Source organism: Saccostrea echinata, unplaced genomic scaffold (genome assembly GCF_033153115.1).
Source record: "Saccostrea echinata isolate AGI-Se365-2 ecotype Australia unplaced genomic scaffold, CSIRO_AGI_Sech_v1 ptg000002l, whole genome shotgun sequence".
NCBI lineage: Eukaryota > Metazoa > Mollusca > Bivalvia > Ostreida > Ostreidae > Saccostrea > Saccostrea echinata.
The window spans coordinates 29,784,619-29,809,675 of record NW_026889751.1 but is presented as its reverse complement, the minus strand read 5'-3'; the positions used below and the strand labels follow the sequence as shown (position 1 = coordinate 29,809,675).

Genomic DNA, 25,057 nt, shown 5'->3' with positions numbered 1-25,057 from the left:
TGTATAATATTTGCAAATCATCCTTGTAAGTTTAGTCTTAGTAAGTTAGACTTGCAGTCATTTTAAATGATTTGGCTCCAAATATAAAAACTCATCTGGGAAATAAAGGTCAGAAGTAAAGAGTTTGGATTCCACAGTTACATCAGTTACATCATCCATGTAAATCAGTCCAGATGTTGAACACTGTTTCTTGGAATAGACCTGCTCCCAAAACTTGTTGTCTTCATATCAAATCTATTAGTGTAAAACTTTAGTTACATCATTATTGTAGTTAAGGTAGAATTTTTAATCGAACTTTAAACTTTCCCCCTTATCTGAAAATAATGTTCAGACACAGCTATAAAAGAAAGTCTTAAGAAAGGAATTAGTGTATTGAATACTTTCCACCTATAATGTATCAATTTGAGCAGTTCTTCACAGATTTCACATACTTTAATACCCACAGTCTGTTCTTCAAAAGAGATAAATATCACAAAATAAATCTATTTGTATATGAAAAATCTATTTTATAAGAATAAGCTTTAGAAGCACATTTCATGAATACATTAGTGAATTACATATTTTACTCAATTTTACATTACAATAAAATACATATCATTGTTACATGTAATCTACAAAATATTATGCTACTGTTATGTAACCATATTATATGAATGGTTATCTTTTATACATGACAGTTTTATCTGCATCAGCTGGGAAATCTTCTGTGAAGTGGTTTACCAAATCTAATTACTGTCCAAACTCTTTCACTTTTGTCCACTCTAATGTATGTTTCCATAGTGCATGCTGTAATTCCTCATTTTTCACAATGTCTGTGAACTCAACCTCTGCACACTCCCTTTTTATGAAAAAAATTGAAATATTAATTTAGGTTGAATGTGTAGATTAGGTACATACATAGAGAAAATTACATACTAAAATCCATATCATATGTCATATCAGCTCCATATAAGAAAAAATTGAATAGCTCTTAATTTGTATCAGCGTAAGAGGTATGATGAAAATATCTTCAATAATTGCTTGAAAACTGAACTAAACACACAATAGGAAATAGTGAGGTCAACTTCACAGGGAAGGTCAAGGTAAGAAAATAAATACACAGTTGAATAGTGCTAATGAATACGTATCTTTGTATGAAGTTTGATTAAATATCAAAAATCGCTTCTTTGAAACTAAGTTAAATGGAAAAAAGTATAATTAGGGTCAAGGTCATAGGAAATGACAAGATCAGAAAATTATGACACACTCGAATAATACCCACTAATATGTATCAGTGTAAAAGTTTTGATAAAAATAACCTTAATTATCGTTTTAAAACAAAATAGGTAATGGTGGGGTCAAGGTAATGGAAGGTCAAGGTCAGAAAATAATGACACAATTGAAAAGTTCTCACCAATATGCATCCATGTATTTGTTTTTATAGAAATTTCTTGAATAGTTACTTTGAAACTGAATTAAACACAAAATAGGAAAAAGTGAGGTCAAAGTCATATACGGAAAGTAAATGTCAGAAAATAAAGCCACAGATGAATACATGTAGCTCTCACCAATATGTACCAGTGTATGAATTTTGGTTAATATACCTTGAATAGTTTCTTTGAAACTGAGCTAAATGCAAAGTGTGACAGATGGAAGGATTGAAAAACAGAGATGGAAGACAGAACATGACAAATACTACATGTAGATGCCCATGCCATATTCATGGCGGGACAGATAAATACTCAAAATGAATATTTTGCAAGCTAAAATTTAATTTCATTGTTTGATAAATTTATGTTAAATTTCTTCACCTAACCATCCTTCAACCATGCTATGAATAGCTTTAAGTAAGTCAAATTCTAAAATTTATAGCTTTTTTCTTTATTAATCTACAGTACATTTATTATGAACTAAGGCTGAAGTAAATTTGAAGATCTTAGGTTGAGAAATACTTGATTTATTTATTGCCTCAAAGAAAGTGTTGATGCACAAAAGGAGAGATAGACAGATGGACAAAAAAAATGGCTACCACATATGATAGAGGTCCCTAAAAAAGATCATTGATCATTTTCTTTGTAAAATGCCCATATCATTTAAGATGGTAGACCTACATCATCTTTCTAATTTATTAAAGACAAACTAAACCTCACTTGTAGATTTTTCCGGACGTCTTCCCCGCTGATTCCGAGAGGAGAGCGTAAAGAGTTGTCTGTGCTCCATCTTCCGGAGTCTTCATCAAGAACCAAATAAACGGAGCAAATGACAGTCCAACAAATGCACTCTTTCTGAATGGAAGATGGCGATAAATCTTTGTATTGACCACCCCTGGTAGAACACAGTGTACATGAATGTTGTCATCTACAAGCAGAAGAATATATTTAATATAATTATAGGGTTTTTTGAAAATTTCCAATAATGATTTAAGAGTCAGACAGGTTCTATTGCCAGTGGACAGATAGCTCAGTTGCTAGAGCACCTGACTGGAGATTCAGGGGGCCCAGGATCAAAACCTGGTCTGCTCCATCACATTTTTCTCCTTTCCTGTTACAGTCAAATACATGTGAAACAAAAATAGAAAGGTAGTACTATTCAAGTAAACTGAAATATTCTAGTGCATATTAACATTAGCTCTATAGCAATTCAGAATTGTGACAGGCAAGACTCATAGGCCTCTTATTACCCCGGTAATTCATTTTTCTGCAAATCATATCACATTATCAATGACATAGTACACATGGATACAGAGTTATGGAGCTAATGACATTATGCACAATAACATTTTAGTTTAGTTGATAAGTACTGTGGTTTTTTTTTTAATTTTTATTTCATTAGAATCAATGTAACATAGAAGGAATACCTGCTCATTATAATCATACAAATCATTCCTTTGGATGTCTATGTATGTAAAGAAGTAGATTTGAAAATATCCAATGCATTTTCAATACATATATATGACAACATTTTAGCTCCAACCTTGCATCTGAACCCCTATCAAGAGGCCTTGAGTTTCAAAAAAATGTTAAAAGATGTACTGCTCATTCTAAGCAAGCAAAGACTTCACCTGCTTGATATTCAGGAGTATAGAAGGAGATTTTTAAAGACTGCATGAATTTCTATGGTTTTGACCCACCCATCAGCCCCATAATGCCTGGAACAATGAAAGTGAAAATGAAATTCATATTTTTTGTTCTTCTTCATCCATAGATGCTAAATAACAAAATAATTGTAAATGTCTCAGCCTTTCAGAGAAGAAACTGAAAATGCTTAAATGTTAATACAGCATGATATATGACTGAGTCTGTGGGAACTAAAATGCTTCAAATAAACAGCCTTTGTCATACCTTTAAGTTTCTCTGCTAGCGTGACACCAAACAACACGAGGGCCAGCTTGCTTTGGGCATATGCATCCCCGGGATTATATTTGTCCTGTGGGGGGCAGTCGGTAAAAGGGGGTGAGCCCAGTTTATATGCAGGGGCCACTGTCAGAAGAACACGGCTAGGTGTAGAACTTTTCAGGTAGTCTAGAAGCATGCTGGTCATCAGGAAGGGAGCTAATCCAAACAAAAGAAATTAATCAACATTTAATTATAAAGTTGTGTAATTTTAAATTAAACACTTTATATTTAGTAAGAACACACATTTAGATAAAATACAAAATTATTTTTTATATTTTAAGCAAACATGCATTAAATTTTTTTTTGTTTTGCATTCAATTTTTTTTTTATTGAAGATTGTTGATTTAATCAGGATAGAAGCTTAAGAAGAGGGTATTCTTAGTTTGTCTATTAATTAAAATACTTATGATTTTTCTACATAAAATGTCAATTCTTTTAATCATATTAAGTTGGCAGGACTTACAGAGATAATTGACCTGGAACTGTTCCTCAAATCCCTCCTCCGTTTTGTTGTACTCGCACATCATAACCCCGGCATTGTGGATCAGATAATTCAAATGATCCTCCTCTAAAAACAAAACATAGAAAAAAAAAAAATCTGTCTATTGCTTTATAGCTATATTATACATCTACACTGCATTACATACAATGGTTTTTGGTAGGTCACCTGATGAAAGTTTTCTTCACCACCGTCCATTGATTGTTTTAAAAACATAACATCAAAAATCCCTCATCTTTATACATAAAATATGAATGTGGTGACAGTGTTGAAGTACTAGTATAACTTACTTTTTTTGAATGCCGAGACAAAACTTTTGACTGAGGAGAATTTGTCTAGTTCACATACAAGACAGTGGACCAGTTCACTTTTGCTCATTTCTCTTATCTCTTTCTCCGTCGCCTGTGCCTGCTCCTGTGTTCTTGCCGTCGTATAAACCTTACAGCCTGAAAAAGCCAAAATATTAGAACAATAAATGAAATAAGTGGGCTGAAAAACAAAAACACAAGTCAAACTTCATTATCTCAACTCAATGTGATGAAGGAAAAACATCAAGATATCCAAGTATCTAAGAGGGTAAAACAAATACTAGAGAAAAGTGATTGACCTCAAAAAAGATATCAGTGTTTGAGATACCAAAGTTCAAAAGAATTCTGATACTAGTAAACTTTCAAACATCATTACTTTTGTGTTAATATTTCTGAAAATTATGTCATATGAATAGTAAAAGATGTTTACAGCTTACAGGCTTATACATGTTATGAATTCATGCTTTCAGCAAAATTATTTTCATTTCCCGAGTTTTAAGCCATACTTAAATGAACTTCACAGATGTAAAAAAACTTCAAAGTTTATAACTAATCAAAATTGTTCATTCTTGGCACTCCCCAATGTCTTGAGCCACGGTCCGGAGTCCGCATATAGCTCTCTCCAGAATGGGAGAGGATCATAAATTTTGGCCGTGGTTTTGCACTCCCCTATAAGCATGTTTTACAGTCCTGAAAACTTTTGAATGACATTTGAATAAAGCCTTCCTTTATTTTTTGTTAAATTCAATTACCTCTTTTGGCTAAGTCAATGGCTAGGTATCTCCCCATTCCTGACCCTCCTCCTGTTACTATGGCAACTTTATCATCAAGTTTTAATTCACTAATACATCGAGCACCTCTCATGTACTGCCTAAATACAAATACATGTACGTACATTTTCAGTATATTACAGCTTATGAGCTCTCTTTCCTAACAACTATATACAACAATAAACAACTATCAGCTAGCTAAGGTATTCTTTTATTTTCAATACAAACTTACAAGTGTGTATTTTCTTTTCCACTGGTAGATATTTAATTACAACAAATTCGAACATAACTTAAATTCAACATTTCAAATTCAAGTAAAACTAATTCTTTTCCCATTGATAAATTCTTTTTTCATATATCTTCCTCAGTTTTACCTGATATTCCCACAAGGTATCTAACCCTGAATTACATGTAGTAACCCCCCCCCCCCCCCAAATTCCAGTCACTCTTTTCAGAGAAATTGCTCTGGCAAACTATTTATTACCATCTCTTCTATATGCACGTGAATTTATCTACAAAACCACATATAGGAATGTCACCTGGAACATTTGTCTCACACCATGAAGTGCTTTATACTAAACATGGACAGAGAGCAAAATTTAAAAATCACTGGGTTTAAAAATTCAACTCCAACTTTTAAATAAACAAAACAAAAGGTTCAATTTAATATAAATAGGGATTTGACCTATAGGACCGGGCTTGGTTTTTTTCTCTACAAAAAGCTTGTCGATTTCCATTCCGATTATTGACATTAGGCTGAATACATGTAACAATTTGTTTTTCATAAATCTTTATTTCAGTGAGTAGAGGTAGGAGGAACACTTTCATTGATATTCTGAGTTTTTTTAATCTCCAAATGTAATAATTGATATTTTTCTTTACTTCTCATTGTACATAATGGTAATGTCTACTGTCTACTACCTCTGGAATTCTATTCTTTATGTCTAGGCTATTTATTTTACAACACATTTCCGTGGATATAATAAAAACATGCCATTGATGTGTGAAAATTATATAGACCTAAATGAAATCCAAGGGAGTACAGTGTTACTGATATATGTAGCCCTACTGTTTCAAAACTTAAGAACTTAGAACATTGACTGAAAACAAAAGTACATGTATGTTATTCTAAATATATTAAGCTCAAATAATTCAAGCAATACGTAACATACTACATGTAACCCAGACAAGCACTAGTAGCACAGACAGAATAAAAGCAATGTGGTTGAATTCTAAGAAATATATACAATTGAAATTTGTTGCAGCTCGATGCTGCTGAGAATACCTGTATCGAGTAACACAGAGTGAGTTATTCTTGTCCTCTGAGAAAGTGTGCTTATACTGAGGTTTGTTCCGCCTGACTGACAACTGTACATTGGATTGACATTTGTTACGATTTGATCTCTCTCTAGTGTTTCTTATATCAAGAATGGGAATGCAAAAAGGTTAGATAATTTATTTTCCATAAAAATATTACAAATTTTCTTCAATGTGAATTTAGAAACAGACTTTTAGTCCATCAAAATCCAGGAAAATATTTAGCCAGAGATTAGCACATAGCACTTCATGGTGCAAGACAACTTTTCCAGTCAGCGAGCAGCATTTTGATGCTTTTAGGGGGATAAATGAAAATAACGACATGCATGCCATCTATGTTTTTGTAGATAAATTATAATATTGTAGATGTGAATGGTAATAAACAGTCTACCAGTGCACTTTTCTGAAAGTGTAAATGACTATGATTCTTGGGAGGGGGTACTCCATGTAATTCAGAGTTAATTACCTTCAATTGTGTTATTATTATACTATGGATAAAAAATATTTTCAGTATGTGTTTAAATTTTGTGTGAGTTATTGGTGTGTAAATCACATAGACTTGTCACGTAGGCACATGAAGCTCGCAAGCACTTCATGTAAAATATGCCTGTGTGCAAGTCTGTGTGATTTACACACCAATAATTCACACTAAACTTAAAAACATTCCTTATATTTACATTTTACATGTTTAAAAGCTCCAAAAATTTACTCAATGTTAGAATTCCTCGCATCGTTACACTTTTATTTACATCTCTGTAGCCTCATTGTGAAGTCGCTTTAGCACGAGTTTCTCTGTATATGTTTCTAAGCATGAGTATACACGAAAATGGCAATAGTAAATTTCACAGTTGGCTTAGTAGAAAAAAAAAAAGCAAATGTACATATTATTGAATATTGAGAAATATTCCACATCATATATAGAACTTTTCCCTTTATTATTCATGTCTGAACTTGACATCCTTTCAATATACCACATATCTCTGGCACTTGATGTTTTGCTTATAACACAGTGTAAACTGAAGTCCCGGAGAGCGTTCTTACCTGAGGGCATAGGCAACCCCTCCAACAATTCCGATAATTATAGGCCACCACGATTCAAAGATAGCCTCAGGATTTGGCAAATTTGGCATAGAGGGGGGTTGGCTAGACATTTTTGGATACTTGAAATGGAATAATTATCAAATGGTGACTGACCTAAGCGCAGAATTTACAGTAAACGTGTATAAAAACCAGAAAGCGTGAAGTTAATAAAACGGGATATTACAAGACGTTCCCTAAAATAAAAACCTATTCGGAATCAATATATGGTTCTTCTGGTTGATTTCTAGAACTCATTGTATATTTCTATTCCTTTAAATATGATTAACCACTATTATTATCTAAAATGATTGTATGACACAAATAACTTTTAATATATGAATTTGTTTCCAAGATATTTTCCAATCCGGAAATATTTTATCCATCTACACCTTTAATTTTAATTTCATATGTCTTACTTCCGAGTAAAGTTTCGCAACGCAACACTGTGACTTTCACATGTATTTTTAAAAATTTTAAGGACTTTGGACAACAAAATGTAATATTCCGGGCTTAAATCGTCTAAAAATGAAACACTGAACTAATGGTAGTTACCAGTGAGTTTTGTGATTTTCTTTAATTTTTAGTTACTAATACATGTACTAATTTAGAACATCAAGCCTATACACCTCCTTTTATCAGTCTAGTCGAACCCCCGAACGGGGGTATACCCCCAAACGAGGGTTTTCCGTCCCGTCATGCAATGCGCAAGAACAGTAACTCTTGCCGTATCCAATATAAACAAACTTGCCTATATATCATTTATCTAAGGAAAAAGATCGATAATAATGTTATTTCTGCTATGAAATTGGTAAAATTTCAACAGAAAAAAATTAACAGTTTAAGTTTTCCATAGTTTGAATTTATACTGTAGGATTAACGAAATATTTTCCGTCATTTCATGAAATTAATTATTATTTTGTAGGACGTCTCAATTAAGATTGTGGAATTTAAAACACAAGGAAAAATATTCTAAGAATGAGGAAAATATTCATTTAGAACCTAGATTTAAATAAAATAAAATACAATCGTGTTTTCTCAAACAATCATATTTATTAATATAAAAAAAAACCAAACTACAACAACATGTTGCCAAACATTTTATTTAATTCTTATAAGATATAAAAGACAATAAATACGATAGATTTCATTTGAATTTTATTTTTATATGTATTTTTGTTCCACTTCCTGGGCATGATTATCGATAATAAAGACCGTTGATTGCTAGTCAGAGGAAACGCGGACTGAAACCCACGATAATAAACAATTCGATATTAGCAACATTTTTTCTTGCATTTCATTATGAAAATAAAAGATATAATGTAGAATAATCCTTTTTTTTTTATATAATTTCAATTTAGTATTAGTTGCTTATGTCTGTTTATCGAATGTTTTATCTTAAATACCTGCATGTCAAGGAGCAAAAGATCGCCAACTTTGCCAGTGAATAAATCCCGATTTGTACAATAAAGTTGTATTTTTGTAAAATACAAACTCTAAAAACACCTTTAATCTATCATTTCCGAGTGGTTTTACATTTGCCAAATAATCCGTTACTTTGCACCGGCGATTTTTGTAAACCCCTACTTTTTGCGTGAAATACGCACATTTTTAAGCATCTGCGCATGCTCGTACCCCCGTTTGGGGGTATGGATTTCCCATTTCCGTTTACCCCCGTTCGGGGGTTCGACCAGACTGTTTATATAGACATTACAGCTGCTTTAGTGGATATATCATACTCTTGTTAAACAAGGGTCATTTCCCCTTTTGTATATTCGAACTCATTTAGGCTCTTGCTAGAATGTGTTTCACATAAAGATGATGTAATCTTTTTGACAATAGAAATTGGAATAAATTTAGTAATGTCAGGGACCTATATACTATATAGGTCCCTGGTAATGTTTTTAAGATAATGAATTTCTAGCAAAGTGTCCTATATAAAATAACAATGCACACACTTTCATATATCAGGGTAATGGGATGCATTGCACCCATGCATGGTTCACGCTGGTATGTTTAGTTCCCATTGTTTTCCCATACATTTATTTAATGAGACCTTTCTTTTTAAAAAAAAGTTTAATTTTTATTTTTTTGCAGTGTGTTACTTATCATGAGAAATATCAGAAGGGACTGTGTTACTCAACAGAAACATGTCGTTCCCTAACTGGGTTGTCCACGCCAGCGCTCTGGGAACTGTGGCTCTGGGTTCTCTCCTCTTAAGGTAATTTTTCAAGTCTTGTGGATGAAAATGATTGTACATATTCTTTTAAATTTTGATGTTTACTAACTATTGTAACAAAAATACAGATGAAGGAATAACTTTGAATAATTAAGAATGAATTTATTCTGTATAATCTGGTTTGATAGCCATTAAATTAAATGAAAACGTTTTCATACAAGTTCTCTTACTATTGTTTTTCAGTTTATTGATAAGAATACAGTAGTTGGAGGTTTAATTTTTCTTAGAATTAAATAATTTCAGTCCTCTTGCAGTGAATTGGTTTTTCTGTATTTTAGAGATTACCTGTCTGGTAAGGTGTATAAAGGAGAGGAAATGTTACTGGGGAAAACTGCTATAGTGACAGGGGCCAACTCAGGAATAGGAAAGGAGACAGCCAAGGACTTCGCTAGAAGAGGTTCCACTAAAAGGATCATAAAATTAATTCATAATTCAAAATGTCATTGGTGTTGAAAGTTTTATTTTTTATGGAGAGACTTTTTAAAATTAATGATAAAACATTCAGAACAATTCTGTACAACTATTTAGAAATGTCATCTCTCAATGTTATTTACATTCTTGCAGATATCTTGTTTCAAGACAATGTAATTTTACTAATTGGTTAGGGGGTTTTTTTCAGTACAGTATAACATGATTACTAGTCTAAGAATTTTAATGAAAAAAATTAAATCACAAACAAGTCAGGTAAAAATTTAGCTGAAATTTAGAGAAAATGGCTAACTTTGACTTAATTACTAGCACAATTTTTCAATGTATATATAATCACTAGTTGTCCTGAAAGGGGTTATATTATGTCAAATAAACTTTGTATTTTTATTATCTCTGTTCCAAGGAGCTAAAGTAATCCTGGCTTGTCGAGACCTAGAGAAGTGTGCGGAAGCACAGGAACTCATCAGCCAGGAAACACACAACCAAAAGGTGTTCTGTAAAAAACTCGATCTGGCGAGTTTTAAATCTATCAAAGAATTCACAGATGACATTAAAAAAGGTGTTTATTTTATATAATTAACATCAAAGCTCTCACTGTAAGGATTCTCTGTACAGAGTTGTCACAAGGGACAAAGTCAGTATAATATTCACTGTACAGAGTTGTCACAAGGGACAAAGTCAGTATAATATTCACTGTACAGAGTTGTCACAAGGGACAAAGTCAGTATAATATTCACTGTACAGAGTTGTCACAAGGGACAAAGTCAGTATAATATTCACTGTACAGAGTTGTCACAAGGGACAAAGTCAGTATAATATTCACTGTACAGAGTTGTCACAAGGGACAAAGTCAGTATAATATTCACTGTACAGAGTTGTCACAAGGGACAAAGTCAGTATAATATTCACTGTACAGAGTTGTCACAAGGGACAAAGTCAGTATAATATTCACTGTACAGAGTTGTCACAAGGGACAAAGTCAGTATAATATTCACTGTACAGAGTTGTCACAAGGGATAAAGTCAGTATAATATTCACTGTACAGAGTTGTCACAAGGGACAAAGTCAGTATAATATTCACTGTACAGAGTTGTCACAAGGGATAAAGTCAGTATAATATTCACTGTACAGAGTTGTCACAAGGGACAAAGTCAGTATAATATTCACTGTACAGAGTTGTCACAAGGGACAAAGTCAGTATAATATTCACTGTACAGAGTTGTCACAAGGGACAAAGTCAGTATAATATTCACTGTACAGAGTTGTCACAAGGGACAAAGTCAGTATAATATTCACTGTACAGAGTTGTCACAAGGGACAAAGTCAGTATAATATTCACTGTACAGAGTTGTCACAAGGGACAAAGTCAGTATAATATTCACTGTACAGAGTTGTCACAAGGGACAAAGTCAGTATAATATTCACTGTACAGAGTTGTCACAAGGGATAAAGTCAGTATAATATTCACTGTACAGAGTTGTCACAAGGGATAAAGTCAGTATAATATTCACTGTACAGAGTTGTCACAAGGGATAAAGTCAGTATGATATTTATTACTGTGTTTTCCATTAATCATTTTATAGGGACATGTCTTACCAAATCTTATTGTTACATGTACTATCAACAAAATAGATTGTTATGACAACTCATGATTTTTTTTTTTTTAAACTCTTAAGTTCTGAAATTCAATTTTAAAAATCAACACAAATATTACTTTAAAATTCCTTAAAATGTTTTCAACTTTTCTATTAAGGGTGCAAGTGGACAAGAATTTCCTATTATGTTTCAAGTTGTTTTAGTCAAACAGATAATTTTGTCATGTAGTGATAAACTTCAAAAGGGAGAACATACCATAAGCTTATAATAATGGTAACATCCTTTCTTTTCAGAGGAAAAATTTCTGGATATCTTGGTCAACAATGCAGGAGTTATGCACTGCCCTTACCAGAAAACTGAGGATGGATTTGAGTACCAGCTTGGGGTGAATTATCTTGGTAATAAATTCATTTTTAGTCCTGTAAAATGGATAAGAACAATTAAGTATTAGATTAAGATAAAATTAAGATTTTTCCAGCATTTTCAATAACAACTGCAGGTTTAGTAACTGTTCCATTGTTTGTCGAGTTCGTCAGTCGCGGGGGGGGGGGGGGGGGGGGGGTGGGGGGGGGTAGACTGATTTTTAATTGTGTGATACGTATCGTGATATGGAGACTAAAATATCGGTATTTAGGTACATAATAATAAATTTCAGAAATAATTCATTTATTTGTTCAAACTTTCAAATTACAATTACAGAAAGTGTAAAAAATGATAAAAGAACGGCATCCTAGCATCCAAACATGCTCTATGTTATGTAAATAAAAAAATGCAAAAAGTGAAGTTATGTTTTTTCAGCATATTTTTAGGGAAAATTATGAATATTCATTTTAAATAGTTACGGTATAAAAAGTGCTTGTAAAAATATCATGATATTATCATGATATTTTAGGGGGAAATCGTGATATATCGCAATACGAAATTTTGATGATACCCATCCCTACTATTTGTCAAACCCTGAGTACTATTTTGGCATACCGGTGGTACTCTTGTAATTATTTTGCTCATACCGATTTTCACAGAATGAAATATTTATGGAAAAATAAATAAGCATAATTGGTACACATGGACTGATATGTTGCTAAGCTAATTCAAATCAAATGACAATTTTTCTTCATGCATGTTTACTGTCTATATTAGGTCCAGTCCTACTCACTTTGTGGTGTCTATTTTAGGTCCAGTCCTACTCACTATGTCGTGTCTATTTTAGGTCCAGTCCTACTCACCATGTTGTGTCTATTTTAGGTCCAGTCCTACTCACCATGTTGTGTCTATATTAGGTCCAGTCCTACTCACCATGTCGTGTCTATTTTAGGTCCAGTCCTACTCACCATGTTGTGTCTATTTTAGGTCCAGTCCTACTCACTATGTCGTGTCTATTTTAGGTCCAGTCCTACTCACTATGTCGTGTCTATATTAGGTCCAGTCCTACTCACTATGTTTTGTCTATATTAGGTCCAGTCCTACTCACTATGTCGTGTCTATTTTAGGTCCAGTCCTACTCACTATGTCGTGTCTATTTTAGGTCCAGTCCTACTCACTATGTGGTGTCTATATTAGGTCCAGTCCTACTCGCTTTGTGGTGTCTATTTTAGGTCCAGTCCTACTCACCATGTGGTGTCTATTTTAGGTCCAGTCCTACTCACCATGTTGTGTCTATTTTAGGTCCAGTCCTACTCACCATGTTGTGTCTATATTAGGTCTAGTCCTACTCGCTTTGTGGTGTCTATATTAGGTCCAGTCCTACTCACTATGTCCTGTCTATTTTAGGTCCAGTCCTACTCACTATGTCGTGTCTATTTTAGGTCAAGTCCTACTCACTATGTTGTGTCTATTTTAGGTCCAGTCCTACTCACTGTGTCATGTCTATTTTAGGTCCAGTCCTACTCACTATGTCGTGTCTATTTTAGGTCCAGTCCTACTCACTATGTCGTGTCTATTTTAGGTCCAGTCCTACTCACTATGTCCTGTCTATTTTAGGTCCAGTCCTTCTCACTATGTCCTGTCTATTTTAGGTCCAGTCCTACTCACTATGTTGTGTCTATTTTAGGTCCAGTCCTACTCGCTTTGTGGTGTCTATATTAGGTCCAGTCCTACTCACTATGTCGTGTCTATTTTAGGTCCAGTCCTACTCACTATGTTGTGTTTATTTTAGGTCCAGCCCTACTCACTATGTCATTACTGGATCTTCTTATTAAGTCTGCACCTAGTCGTATCATCAATGTATCAAGTAGTGTAAGCCAAGCCGGACATATCAACTTCAGTGATCTCAACTCAGAGAATGGCTACCATCTGACTCTTGCCTACAACCAAAGCAAATTGGCTCTCTTGATGTTTACAAAGGAGCTAGATAAACAGTTAAAAGGTAACGCTTTGGACTTTGGATCTCAAACACTGATACCTGGGAATAGTGAATTGAGCTGGAAGTCCCAAGCACTTCTCAAATATTTTTAATTTTTTTATCCCATTGAATTCAGTATAACAAGGTTTGATTGTACCATGAACACAAGAAATAAGGCTTATCTACCAGTATGCCCATTTAACAACTTTTAAAAATTTTATCCATATGTGTATGAATATCCTGAAACTTTACTTTTTTTGTAGGAACTCAGGTGACAGTCAATGCCCTACATCCTGGTATTTGTGACACAGATATTGGTAGAAATGTGAAGGTCAACAAGGTCATGTCCGCCCTGTCCTACCCTTTTAGATCTATATTTGTTCGTCAGCCCTACAGAGGGGCACAGACTTCCATCTTCTTAGCTGTCAGTCCAGAGGTGGAGAAAGTCTCTGGCAAATATTTCAGGTCAGCTCAGAATCCTTACTCAAGTTTTCACAAGTATAATGAACCATTAATAATGGTATTTAAAATAATGTATTGGTACTATTTACAGTAATTCTTATCAAAAACAATGAATTTTCAAAGGGAGCTGTACAGGTATTTGTCCAAATATTTGTCTAAGTTTGTCTTTGTTATCTTTTCCTATAGTATGAACTGTTACACATTTTATTAATCTCTGGTGTTTTCTCTCTGTAACAGTGATTGTAAAGAGAAGACAGTGAGCTCTGAACAGTATTTGGATGATGAGGCTTGTAAACGGTTATGGCTACAGACTTTAAAGATGATTAAACTGATATGAAGGTTTAATATTAAAACATGTTCAATAGGTTTAGAATGTATGTGTTTGAATGTAATGAAAGAGTGATTTCACAAATAAAATAATAAAATTTGTTTTGCATTCTTTAGTCTTTTTGCATGTAAAAAGGAAAAGAATTAATAATCAAAAAAGAGATATTTTTAGATTTTTCTTATGTAATGCAATGTACCCTGACAGAAGTTTATGTAAGAAAGATGTGCCAGTGATATTATGGTTCAGATCTGTTTTCACAAGACCTGAATGGTCACAACCCTTGAATAGTATAAAAAAAACTTTCTTGGGGGTATAATAACTTAATTTGAAGGCCAATACTTACTGAGTACCGCTATTTAAGCAACAACTATCAATTAGGAAGATAGAGACTGATCTTTGATTCCTTAAAACTCAGGATTTAAATATGCAGTTTGAAAGTAGTGTCATGAGATCATAAACATGTCATTATTGTTATATGCAAGTTATCAAAGCACAGACCTCTCAAAATTCTAACAATAAATTTAAGGTTTCGAAGTAACCTCAAAAAGTTTGTAAAAGGTCAAGGTCAAGTGGACTGTAAAGTCATCATGCACTGCTCTGAAAAGAGAGAGGGCATACAAGGTGAGCTGTCAATGTCCCTCTCTGAGACAGCATGTTTCTCAATTTTCAAATTTCACGGAAAAGTTATATTTTTCTAAAATGATGTTTTCAGTAATGTCATCTTTAAAACATTTGATTCATTTATTTAATTGAACGACTTATTAATTGATAATTTGTTTTTAATTATCTATGGCTCTATTGGTCATTTAGTGAAAATTTAATGCATTTATTCTTCGAAAATCTTTTTCTCTTCTCCTGGGTATTTGCAGACAAACTAAAGTGCATGGTTATGATGAGCAAGGATGCTTCTTCCAAAATTGTGAAATTCATGGCCTCAGGGTCAGAAGTTCCAGTATTAGGGTGGGGCTCTATTATGATTTTATATGGGAATATTTACTCTGCTTTACGAGAAGTAATATCCCTATGTTATTCACTTATGATAATTAATGTAATTGATAGGTAAATTGAATAAAAATTATACAAGTTTTTTTTTAAATATATAATATGAAATTAATTTAAAAGTACTTTCACGTTTTTAATTGTCTGCTAGATTTGTAAATAATAGATGAATATAAATGAGACAAAAATACCTTACATATGTACATTATACAAATATAGCCATTTCATGAAGTCAACCCATAGATATATAGACTTCAGAGAAAAGTATATTGACCGAGCATGATATGCCTCATGAAAGGGCTACATTTATGAAATTATTATTTTTTTTATAGAGATTGAAAAAAAAAAAAAAAAAAAAAAAAAATTCAAAATAATGGGAACAAACCACAGGTTTTTCTCTCGTCTTTTTTGTTAATACATAGAGACTAGAGATCAAAATAAATTAAGCTGTTTAATGTCATTTGTGTTACCTTTTTACTGATAGAGTAATTTAGGGACTATACCAATTAAAAAGGTACATTTGTTTTATTATAATTATTTTATACCAATTGATAACAAATATATCTAATATGTTTTAATATAAAGAAAATGCTTATTCAAGGCATTGTCAGAACTTAATTATAGAACATCACAATTACAAATAGGAGGTGAAGTATCTGTTTGTTGTTTTTTTTTTTCAGAAACATCAAGTGATATTTATTAGTTATTGTGAAGTCAACACTATTGTTGTTTTATAAAAGATTAATTCCATTTTTCAAAAACATAGGTTTATATGAGTTTCGGAATCTTTTGTTTAAAGTCCTTTAAACCATATTTTATTTGAAAATGACAAGCAAAAAATACAGGCAAGTAGTACAGAAAATCAAAAAGGATTCGGAAACAAGTTTTACAAATTTATACTGATCCGTTTCCTTTTTAATTATGATTAAGATGACAGACCCTTATTGGATAGTCACAAAACACGGTTTTAAGCTGCTTAAAAATGATATTCGAAATTTACATACATATTAAATTAGAAATCATGTCGGAACCTTTATATAGTAACATAAGTCTGTATACTATTATATACTTGATCATGTGATCAGGTTTGAGCCAATCAGAGAGCTTGGAATAATAGAGAAAAAATATTTAAATATTATTCAAAGACCAAGAGAGGCCAATATGTTTCGGGGATTATGCTGGGTCTATGTTCTCTGTGAATATTGTGTTTTCTGCCAAAAACACTTAAATTGTCTTGTTATATTTAGTGATCGTGTTAGAGTATACACTGATATGTACAGGCAAGTTTTTAATGGTTTCTGATTACCACACAAAGTATTTTGTTGACCTTCTCTCGTTAATGCGTTTCAGTTAACTTTGTATAATTATTACCATTCTATAGGTTCTTTCAGGGGGGTTGTATTATACTCAGGTGACCGTTAAGGCCCTTGGGTCTCTTGTTTCAAAAACGTCTTATGACAGTTGCTTACTTGCTAGGATTTACCTCTCAAAGGTCAAAGAATTTGCTGCATTTCTACACTGAAGTATCTTGAAAAGTAGGTCAAAGGTCAAGCCGGTATAAAAGTCACAAAGTCGGTAACCCTGGTAATTTACAAAAGCCATTGATACAAGCAATGCATGAGCAAAAATATAAAATCCCTAGCTTTCTCATATATATATACACAGAGAGAGAGAGATTAATTTGTTCTTCAATTTATTATAATAGATTTACTTATTAATCTTCATGTATCATTTGTTTCTTAATACATAATCAGTAGAATTGACAAGCGGAATTAACAATTAATTGCCTCAATATCATATTGTCTGTATTGGGTCATAGCTTAATCCGGCATATGGAACGCGGCGAGTCCAAATAATCCAAGAAGCTACAGCAAAGTATGGATCGAAGGGAAAAACGAAATGCATGGAGAGTGGGTAGTTATATGATTGATAATGGTGCTCAAATTGAAACAAGGAAGAAAATACACCTCAGCTGAAATCCCACAAATATATATCCTTAATTCAATCACCCCATTTCACCAGTTAAAAATCAGGAGCAAGTGGGGAGAGGAGGGGGAGGTCAGTACGTGTTACAAAAATTTGCGATATCCTAATAAAACCAATATCAGTATCTATGATTGAGGTCGATATTTCGATCTTAATCAATATCTGTGGGTGGCCTGTGAGATCTAGACTGATGCAGAAACATAACATTTTGGTTGGAAATATAGTGTCTCAATCTGTCGCGGGGCTAAAGTTTGTACAAGGCGATCATCATGGCCACGACAATGCTCTATCTATTTTATTTAGAGAATGAACTAGCGCCCACCCCCTGAAATGGTCAAATTCCAAATAGTTATGGGTTAATTTATCCGATAAAGACATGCATAAATTAAAAGTTTTATTTCTCTTTTTGGGAGCTTGATTCCTACGCTTTGCTTCCACAGACCTTCTTGAAAATATTCGTAGTTTTACTGATTAATCGTGGTAATCACGACAAAAAAGGACTTCATTTAGAACTCAAATTTCCGCGGGAGCTGCCCCCCCCCCCCCCCCTTCAAACTTCAAATCCTGGATCCGCCCCTGGGTTCAAATGATTACAGTTCCTCTAGCAGGATATGATACATAATTTTCATTCTAATTCAGGGTCCATATAAGTATAAACAGAATGCATAATCTACAATAAAACAAAGAAGGTCTTTTAAAAAAAATAGGCCTATAGGTTAAAAAGAACAGTGAACACACGTGTGTACACACATAGGCCTATTTATAGATTCTATATTTGTTTCACAACTTTGTATTTTAAAAATTTTAGTGACGCTCTTTTACGCGTATACTGTACTGAACAATACGAGATATTGTGCACGTTTGTTTTATTCAAGGGAAAAACTGTCGTCATAACTCCGTCACCGCTTGAATCAGCCAAAACTTCCGTGATGACTTGACCTATTTTAACCTCTGATCTACTTTCTGAGTAGTATGGTTGACCAATAGTGTCATATATTTTCAAAGCAATGTTAAATTATCTTTCATTCTTGTATGATGATTGCCAAAATGTTAGCGATAACTTTTACAGATATATTTATTTCCATCTTCGCGTAAAAATATTTTATTCAAAAGCAAATTTGATTTTTTTAAAGGTAAAAAATATATTTCATATACATACTCGTGGGCCTCCGTACACTGATTTGGTAACTGTACATTGGTTCCCTACAAACCAATCAAAAGGTCGTACGCCGTGTAGCAGCGCCTCTACAGTTTTAATGTCGTCGAAGGGAAGGAGAACGTCGGACCCAACTTTCCGCGGGACAGGGGAGATAGAAACCATGTTTATCAAGACTAGACGGAAACTAGAAGGACTGTATCATTTACTGCGGCTACGATAGATAAATTTTAGTTCTTTTTCTGTACTTAGGTAAGATTTCTTTGTTTTGATGTTGTTTTCAAGTGCGAGGTCATTGCTCGCGTTTCGGTGTCTATGCCGACGGCATCATGTAACTGATGAAATCCTATCTTTATAACGTAAAAACGTTTCAAATCGCTTCACTTAGTACAAAAGTAAAGTTTTATGTCGAACGAATGTTTATTTATCATTAATCACACAATTCTTTATGTAATTTTCTGTTTGAAAAGAAGTGTTTTATGGGGGAAATTTTGGGATATAAATAGAACACCTGAATACCAGATCGAGGCTGTTTACTTGAGACGAAGATGTTTGCGAATAAATACGCTTTCATTTAATTTGTTTATTGAAACGGAGATGATCATTCGTAAACAATATTGATTTATAATGCTTTTTTTAAAGGCTTATTCGTTTTTCCTGATGGACAACGTAAATTTAAATTTCTTGGTAAATGGCTATAAATAGATGTTATGGAAATTAGGGTAGCACTATTTTAGGAGTGTGAAGTGAGATCCCAAAATACAAAGAATGATTTTGTAATTTTTTTTTTTCAGGGTTAATTTGCTTCTTCAATACTGCCAGGGAAATATGGGGGTCAAACGTAAATCTGACGAAATGGAACTGGAGGGAAGTCAAAGGCAGTCTGTTCTTAATATATCAATGTGTAAACTTCAGAATCCTTCAGGGAAAAAAGTTGAACCATCACTTCTGAAATCAGTACTTATCTTAAACACTTTAAAACACATAGAAACAGAACTTAGAAGAGAAGGCATAAGTAGCGAGCTGCCTCCATCTGCCAGTCTCTCTTTCCACAGCGATGCCGAAAACTTCACCATGGATGTCCTTCCGCTGGACTCGTTAGATGGTTCCAGTGAGTATATAGAACAAGACATGTCCGACCTTCATATCAATGGAAACCTTCCACAAGGGATGGAAAGTCAAGACGACCAAAGCATTTCTAAAGCACCTCTTCCTCCATTCGAGACTTTTGTTGAACTTTCAAACTCAAGCACTCACAGTGCCAACAACTCACCAAAGAACAAGGTCATTGGCCAAAAAATTGATATATGGAGCTCGAGTCTCCAGAGCAACTTACCGTTCCGAGTAGAAGATGTTCTCGGGGACACCGATCTATCCCAGTGTGATTTTGACATTTTCACGTCACTTTCATCAACTATCAAGTTGACGCCTCTAAGTGCCGAGGAGGTTCTTCATTCGTTTCCCTCCAATTCCTTGTCCGATACTTACCAGTCCTTTCTGTCGACTTCGTGTAAAAGTGACATCCTTCCCGAGGAAATTGACAACATTATGCAGATTTTAGTAGGAACGTAGATCAACTTTAGCTGCCTAAGAAGTTATTGTTAGACTGATAAACATTCAGATGAGGTAGAGACTTTTTACTTTAAACCCATGGCAGCACGATTGTTTTACTGTTGAAGTTTTAGGGTGATGAGAGAATGGTTATTTATTGACTGTATGTTACAATATAACTCTAATCAAAATAATAATGTACTATAAGAGTATACATTGTGATTCGGGGCAATGTGCTCCAGGATTGTGCAATTTCATTGTCAATATTATTGCAATGCTTGCCAACAAAGGATGTAAATATCCCATTATTAATTTATTGACATTGTTTCATATGCATTTGACAATATGTGAATCTATTTATTGATATCTCTGAGGAGAGGGTACTGAGTATATGGAGATTTTTACTTAAATGTTTAGTAGTATGAATTGTATTTTATATGTTTTTACAATGCATAGATTTTATTTATCAGTAGATAGACAAATGAATTTTGATGGCGAAGTCGTTGAGTAATATTCACATACTGTGATATTATCTGACTGCTGGCCAATTTAATTTTTTTTTTTTTTGTGGATGCAAAATTTATTGTTGAAATGATCAAAGTGGAGTGAACAAAATTGTGAGAAAACACTAGACATTTGTGATTCTTAATATGATGGACACTTGTAGGTTAGAAAGTCTGGTTTACCTTGAACAGATTAAACATTTGATGTTTTAAGTACGTCTGTACTTGTAGTAGATTTGATGAGGAAGTAGTGTATCCCCAAGATCAGAGTAAAACATAACTATAACAGAGTACACACGCATGAGATTGTATAACAGAGAATATTGTATAACAGAGAATATTGTGTAACAAGAGAATTTTGTGAACAATATTAGGAGACCATTTTGATGATATTTGTATATTGCTGGTGTACTGAAACATTGGGTAAAAATTCATATCTTTATAGGTAAAATCCCAGTGAAATTAGAAGCAAACTATTTATTCCATTGTGTAAATATTTCATCATCTTTATTTTTATTCATCATTGAACATTTCACATAAATCACTCATTGAACCTACATTTTTGACATGATTTCATTTATCTATAGTATTTATATCATACATATGTGTAATATTTATACATTGAAGTCTCGAGTTGTTGACTATTGTTGTGAAGCAAGGGGAGATAATCTCTATTTTTGTGATCTGTTAATGATGAAATTTTAATCATGAAACTATTTTAACCAAGATTGATTATATTTATTCTACTTTCTTATTTACCAATCTGAAAATTATTTATATTTTATGGACAAAAATGTTTTTTAAAGAAATAATGCATTTGTTACAAAAATTGAATCAAAATTTTATAATATTTTGTTGAAAATTTACAATACATATCTTTCTATTTTCATCTCACAATCATCAATTGTTGCCTTATGTATGGTTGCCTGAAGTGTATATGAACCTTCCAAAAATTATCTTACAAATGCACACAAGGGTATTGTCCCATTGCGGAGCTTTTCAGAAGAATATTAACATAGCTATGTTTTTGTTTTGGTTTACATTTTTAAGTAAAGGTGGGCAACTGAAATCAAAAGTGAGAACACTTTCTTTTCTCATCATGTTTAATTTCATTTTGTATTTCATGTTCATTTTACTACTTAAAATACTTGCAATGTCTGTATACGCAATCATTCCTCATTTTCTAGGCACACTTTGTAAATATTATCATTAGGTAGTTAATTCTACAGCATTCAAACAGGGTCATAATTGCATAACTATGTTGAATCATCTTTTAATGATGTTTGTTTACCATTGTTGGCAATATCTGTTTCAGAATTTTTTTCTCTATGCACAGGCCTACTGTTCTCATGTGATGTAGAAATTCATCAGATCATATGTCCATAAGTTGTATTTCATTAAATTTTATAGAGAAATACGCTCATATTTTCTTGTGTTTAATGGCTTAAGTTGGAAAGTTGGTAAAGAAAAAAACAGAGGATTTTTCTTCATCTCTCACAGTGTTGAAGATTGCCAAATTGAAGAAAGGGGGATGGGGGTGTCGTCATACAATCGATAAGTAATTTATGGTGTACCTGAGTTTTAGCTACAACAGAGTTTCTGAATGGGATTTTCAATCTAATATTGCTTAAGTTAATTTGAATTCTAGAATTTCTATGTAAAAATGGTGAAGATAACGAATAGTGATCGATCTCAAAAAAATCTACAAACAAAACAGATCAGGGCATAAACACAGACCCCTGGAAATTCCAGAGATGGGATCAGGCAACTGAGAATAGACTGAAGTCAAAATTTCATATCAATATAACTTTTGAAATAATTTTTATAATGACACAAAATTTTCAGTGTAAGTTTGAACTTGGATATAATTCAAATATGCAAATTGTTATGCACATATATTAAATAAAACTCCAGATATTCAAAATCAAAATTTTGACTTAAGTCTGTTCTCAGTTTATGGTCTTGAGGCCAGGTACATAGGAGCTTCATTAATTGATCACTGTTCAACACCTTCACCTACGTTAGGGGATTCAATTTTGTTCAAATCATGAACCCTGGGGGTAAGGTCGGGACACATTAGGCATTTTAATTTTATAGTATTTAGGAAAAATCTCAAAAAAAGTAAAGCCTTGGTTAGTCATATGTATACGAGTATATGAAAGCATCCCAAGGTAATGCACATTCAATTTTTTTCCCCTTGGGGGTAGGATAGGGCACAATGGATGATCAATGAATGCATGGAAATATCGAGGAAACTAGAAATGAATGCATTGAGTTGATGCATTAGTAATGCAACATGGAAATTTGTATTAGTGAATGAAGTTTGATGAAAATATCTTTAATAGTTTCTGTAAAAGTGAGTTTTACACAATAAATAATAAAGTCAGTAAAAAAAAAATGGACAGAGTGTAGAAATTCTCACCAAATTATGTATCAGTGCATAAGCTTACATGAAAATTATTTTGAGTGGTTTGTTTGAGCTAAAGGAAACAATAAGAAAGGTTAAGGCTATACATTTTGCACATGGTTGAATATTTCTCATCAGTATGTATCAGTATAAATGTGTTTAGATTAAAATCTTTGAAACCGAGCTAAACGCATATTCAAGAAAAGTGAGGTCAAAGGGACTATCAAAGTAAAAAAAAAACAATGATGCAGTTTAATTGCTTTCACTAATATGTATAATCAACATATGAAGTTTGATAAAAAGGTCTTGAATAATTTCTTTGAAATGGGCTAAACACAAATTCAAGAAAAGCTAGTGAGGTCAACGTCAAAGGAAAGGCAAGGTAAAAAAAAAAAACGTCGATGCAATTGAATAGCTCTCATCTACACTAAAGGTTAAATACATGCATCTTCAATAGTTACGTTGGAACTGACTAATCATGTTTTTGCTGTTCTGTAGAAGAAGAATTTTCAATATTTTTACGTCCTCTACGTGGCCGGGTTATATATAGTGTTTGCCATGTCCCGTCTCCCCTCCTTCCGTCTGTCCTTCATGTACTGCGTTTATATAGCTCATATATGGAAACAGCCTCAGGTACTCTACAACTGTAGATACAAATCTGTACAAATAAGGACCCCGGGGTATAGTGGGGGCTACAATGGGCAATCAGATTTTCCCTTACCCCTGGAGGTATAAGGTTGGGCTACAATTGGCATTCAAAGTTTTACAAAGAAGCATATTGGAAAACACTTTCTTTAAAATTCTTATCCTCAAGATCAGCAAAGCCATGATTAATCGTTTTATTTATATGGAAGCAGCCTCACTCAGATAGCGTTAATTCAAGTTTATTCAAATAATGACCCCCGGGGGTAGAGTGTAGTCATAATGTATATGCGATCAAAGTTTTAGAAAGGAATGGGAGAAATCTGCTGATGAAGAAAAGCAGAGCTATGGTGACTCGGGTGAGTATGGTGGCCCATTGGCCTCTTTTTAGGTCACCTTAGTTGAAAGCTGAAGTGAGTTTTTGACCTTAAGGACAAAATAAGGGTGGATAAACAAGGGTGGGGAATAATAGGGGATCGATAAAAGTTATTTATTGGAAAGTATGGGGAAAATCTTTTCCAGAACGTTTTAATTTTTTTTACAAAGGTTATTTTTTTTAAAAACAAAACAAAACAAAAAAATTCTCACGAAAAAGATTCTCGAAATCTCCAAAGAGCATTTGGAAAAATATTTTTTTTTCCTGATTTAACCAATAACATCAAAAAGTTGTTTTTCAATCTTTATATAACAATTTCTCACGATAATTTTACACCTTTCTCTGATTTATATGGAAGCCGTGGCACGCACTGTCACAGAATTTCTTAAAACTCGCTATGATAAAATATTTGATACGATTAACTCATATTTGACAAGAACTGATTGCCTATTTTCTGGGATACCATGGCAACATTTCTAAAATTTGAAAAATAGCAATTTCCTTGTAACATATTTTCAGGAAGAACGATCATAATCTCAAGTGAGTTTTTCTGATCTCTTGTTGTCAGACGTCCGTCTGTCCGTCTATCTGTAAACTTTTCACATTTTCAACAACTTCTCGAGAACCACTAGACCAATTTTAACCAAAGTTGGTACAATACATCCTTGGGTAAAGGAGAGTTTAAATATTCAAAATG

At 33.2% G+C, this 25,057-nt stretch overlaps 3 protein-coding genes across 4 annotated transcripts; 2 read left to right on the top strand and 1 right to left on the bottom strand.

Moving 5' to 3' along the window:
* Window positions 1–491: 491 nt before the first annotated feature.
* On the bottom strand, window positions 492–13,899 carry LOC133176966 (retinol dehydrogenase 13-like). Of its 2 annotated transcripts, none has more exons than XM_061312046.1 (7): window positions 13,781–13,899; window positions 4,934–5,052; window positions 4,164–4,319; window positions 3,838–3,942; window positions 3,321–3,530; window positions 2,130–2,337; window positions 492–838 (listed from the first exon to the last, which is right to left on the bottom strand). In XM_061312046.1, exons 2-7 carry the CDS (start codon window positions 5,043–5,045, stop codon window positions 730–732), a joined length of 900 nt encoding a protein of 299 aa, XP_061168030.1. In that variant the 5' UTR covers window positions 5,046–5,052; window positions 13,781–13,899; the 3' UTR covers window positions 492–729. The 2 variants fall into 2 exon arrangements, with proteins under 2 accessions (XP_061168030.1, XP_061168024.1); XM_061312040.1 differs by lacking the exon at window positions 13,781–13,899 and adding an exon at window positions 7,310–7,507.
* On the top strand, window positions 7,802–14,842 carry LOC133176982 (retinol dehydrogenase 13-like). The gene is made up of 8 exons (XM_061312058.1): window positions 7,802–7,902; window positions 9,443–9,566; window positions 9,863–9,981; window positions 10,417–10,572; window positions 11,903–12,007; window positions 13,765–13,974; window positions 14,214–14,415; window positions 14,650–14,842. The coding sequence occupies exons 2-8, from the start codon at window positions 9,496–9,498 to the stop codon at window positions 14,747–14,749; spliced, it is 963 nt and encodes a 320-aa protein (XP_061168042.1). The 5' UTR covers window positions 7,802–7,902; window positions 9,443–9,495; the 3' UTR covers window positions 14,750–14,842.
* A 4,128-nt stretch (window positions 14,843–18,970) lies between these two features.
* LOC133176959 (uncharacterized) lies at window positions 18,971–22,353 on the top strand. Its single transcript, XM_061312027.1, has 2 exons — window positions 18,971–19,133; window positions 19,676–22,353. Exon 2 carries the CDS (start codon window positions 19,710–19,712, stop codon window positions 20,451–20,453), a length of 744 nt encoding a protein of 247 aa, XP_061168011.1. The 5' UTR covers window positions 18,971–19,133; window positions 19,676–19,709; the 3' UTR covers window positions 20,454–22,353.
* Window positions 22,354–25,057: the final 2,704 nt, after the last annotated feature.

Coding starts and splice junctions, on each gene's coding strand:
- LOC133176966 (XM_061312040.1), bottom strand. CDS start 7,419: ATGTCTAGCCAACCCCCCTCTATGCCAAATTTGCCAAATCCTGAGGCT. Junction 5,053..7,309: donor GGGGTTGCCTATGCCCTCAG/GTAAGAACGCTC, acceptor ATTTGTATTTAG/GCAGTACATGAGAGGTGCTC. Junction 3,531..3,837: donor GTTCCAGGTCAATTATCTCT/GTAAGTCCTGCC, acceptor TGTTTGGATTAG/CTCCCTTCCTGATGACCAGC.
- LOC133176982 (XM_061312058.1), top strand. CDS start 9,496: ATGTCGTTCCCTAACTGGGTTGTCCACGCCAGCGCTCTGGGAACTGTG. Junction 9,567..9,862: donor CTGGGTTCTCTCCTCTTAAG/GTAATTTTTCAA, acceptor TCTGTATTTTAG/AGATTACCTGTCTGGTAAGG. Junction 9,982..10,416: donor CAAGGACTTCGCTAGAAGAG/GTTCCACTAAAA, acceptor CTCTGTTCCAAG/GAGCTAAAGTAATCCTGGCT.
- LOC133176959 (XM_061312027.1), top strand. CDS start 19,710: ATGGGGGTCAAACGTAAATCTGACGAAATGGAACTGGAGGGAAGTCAA.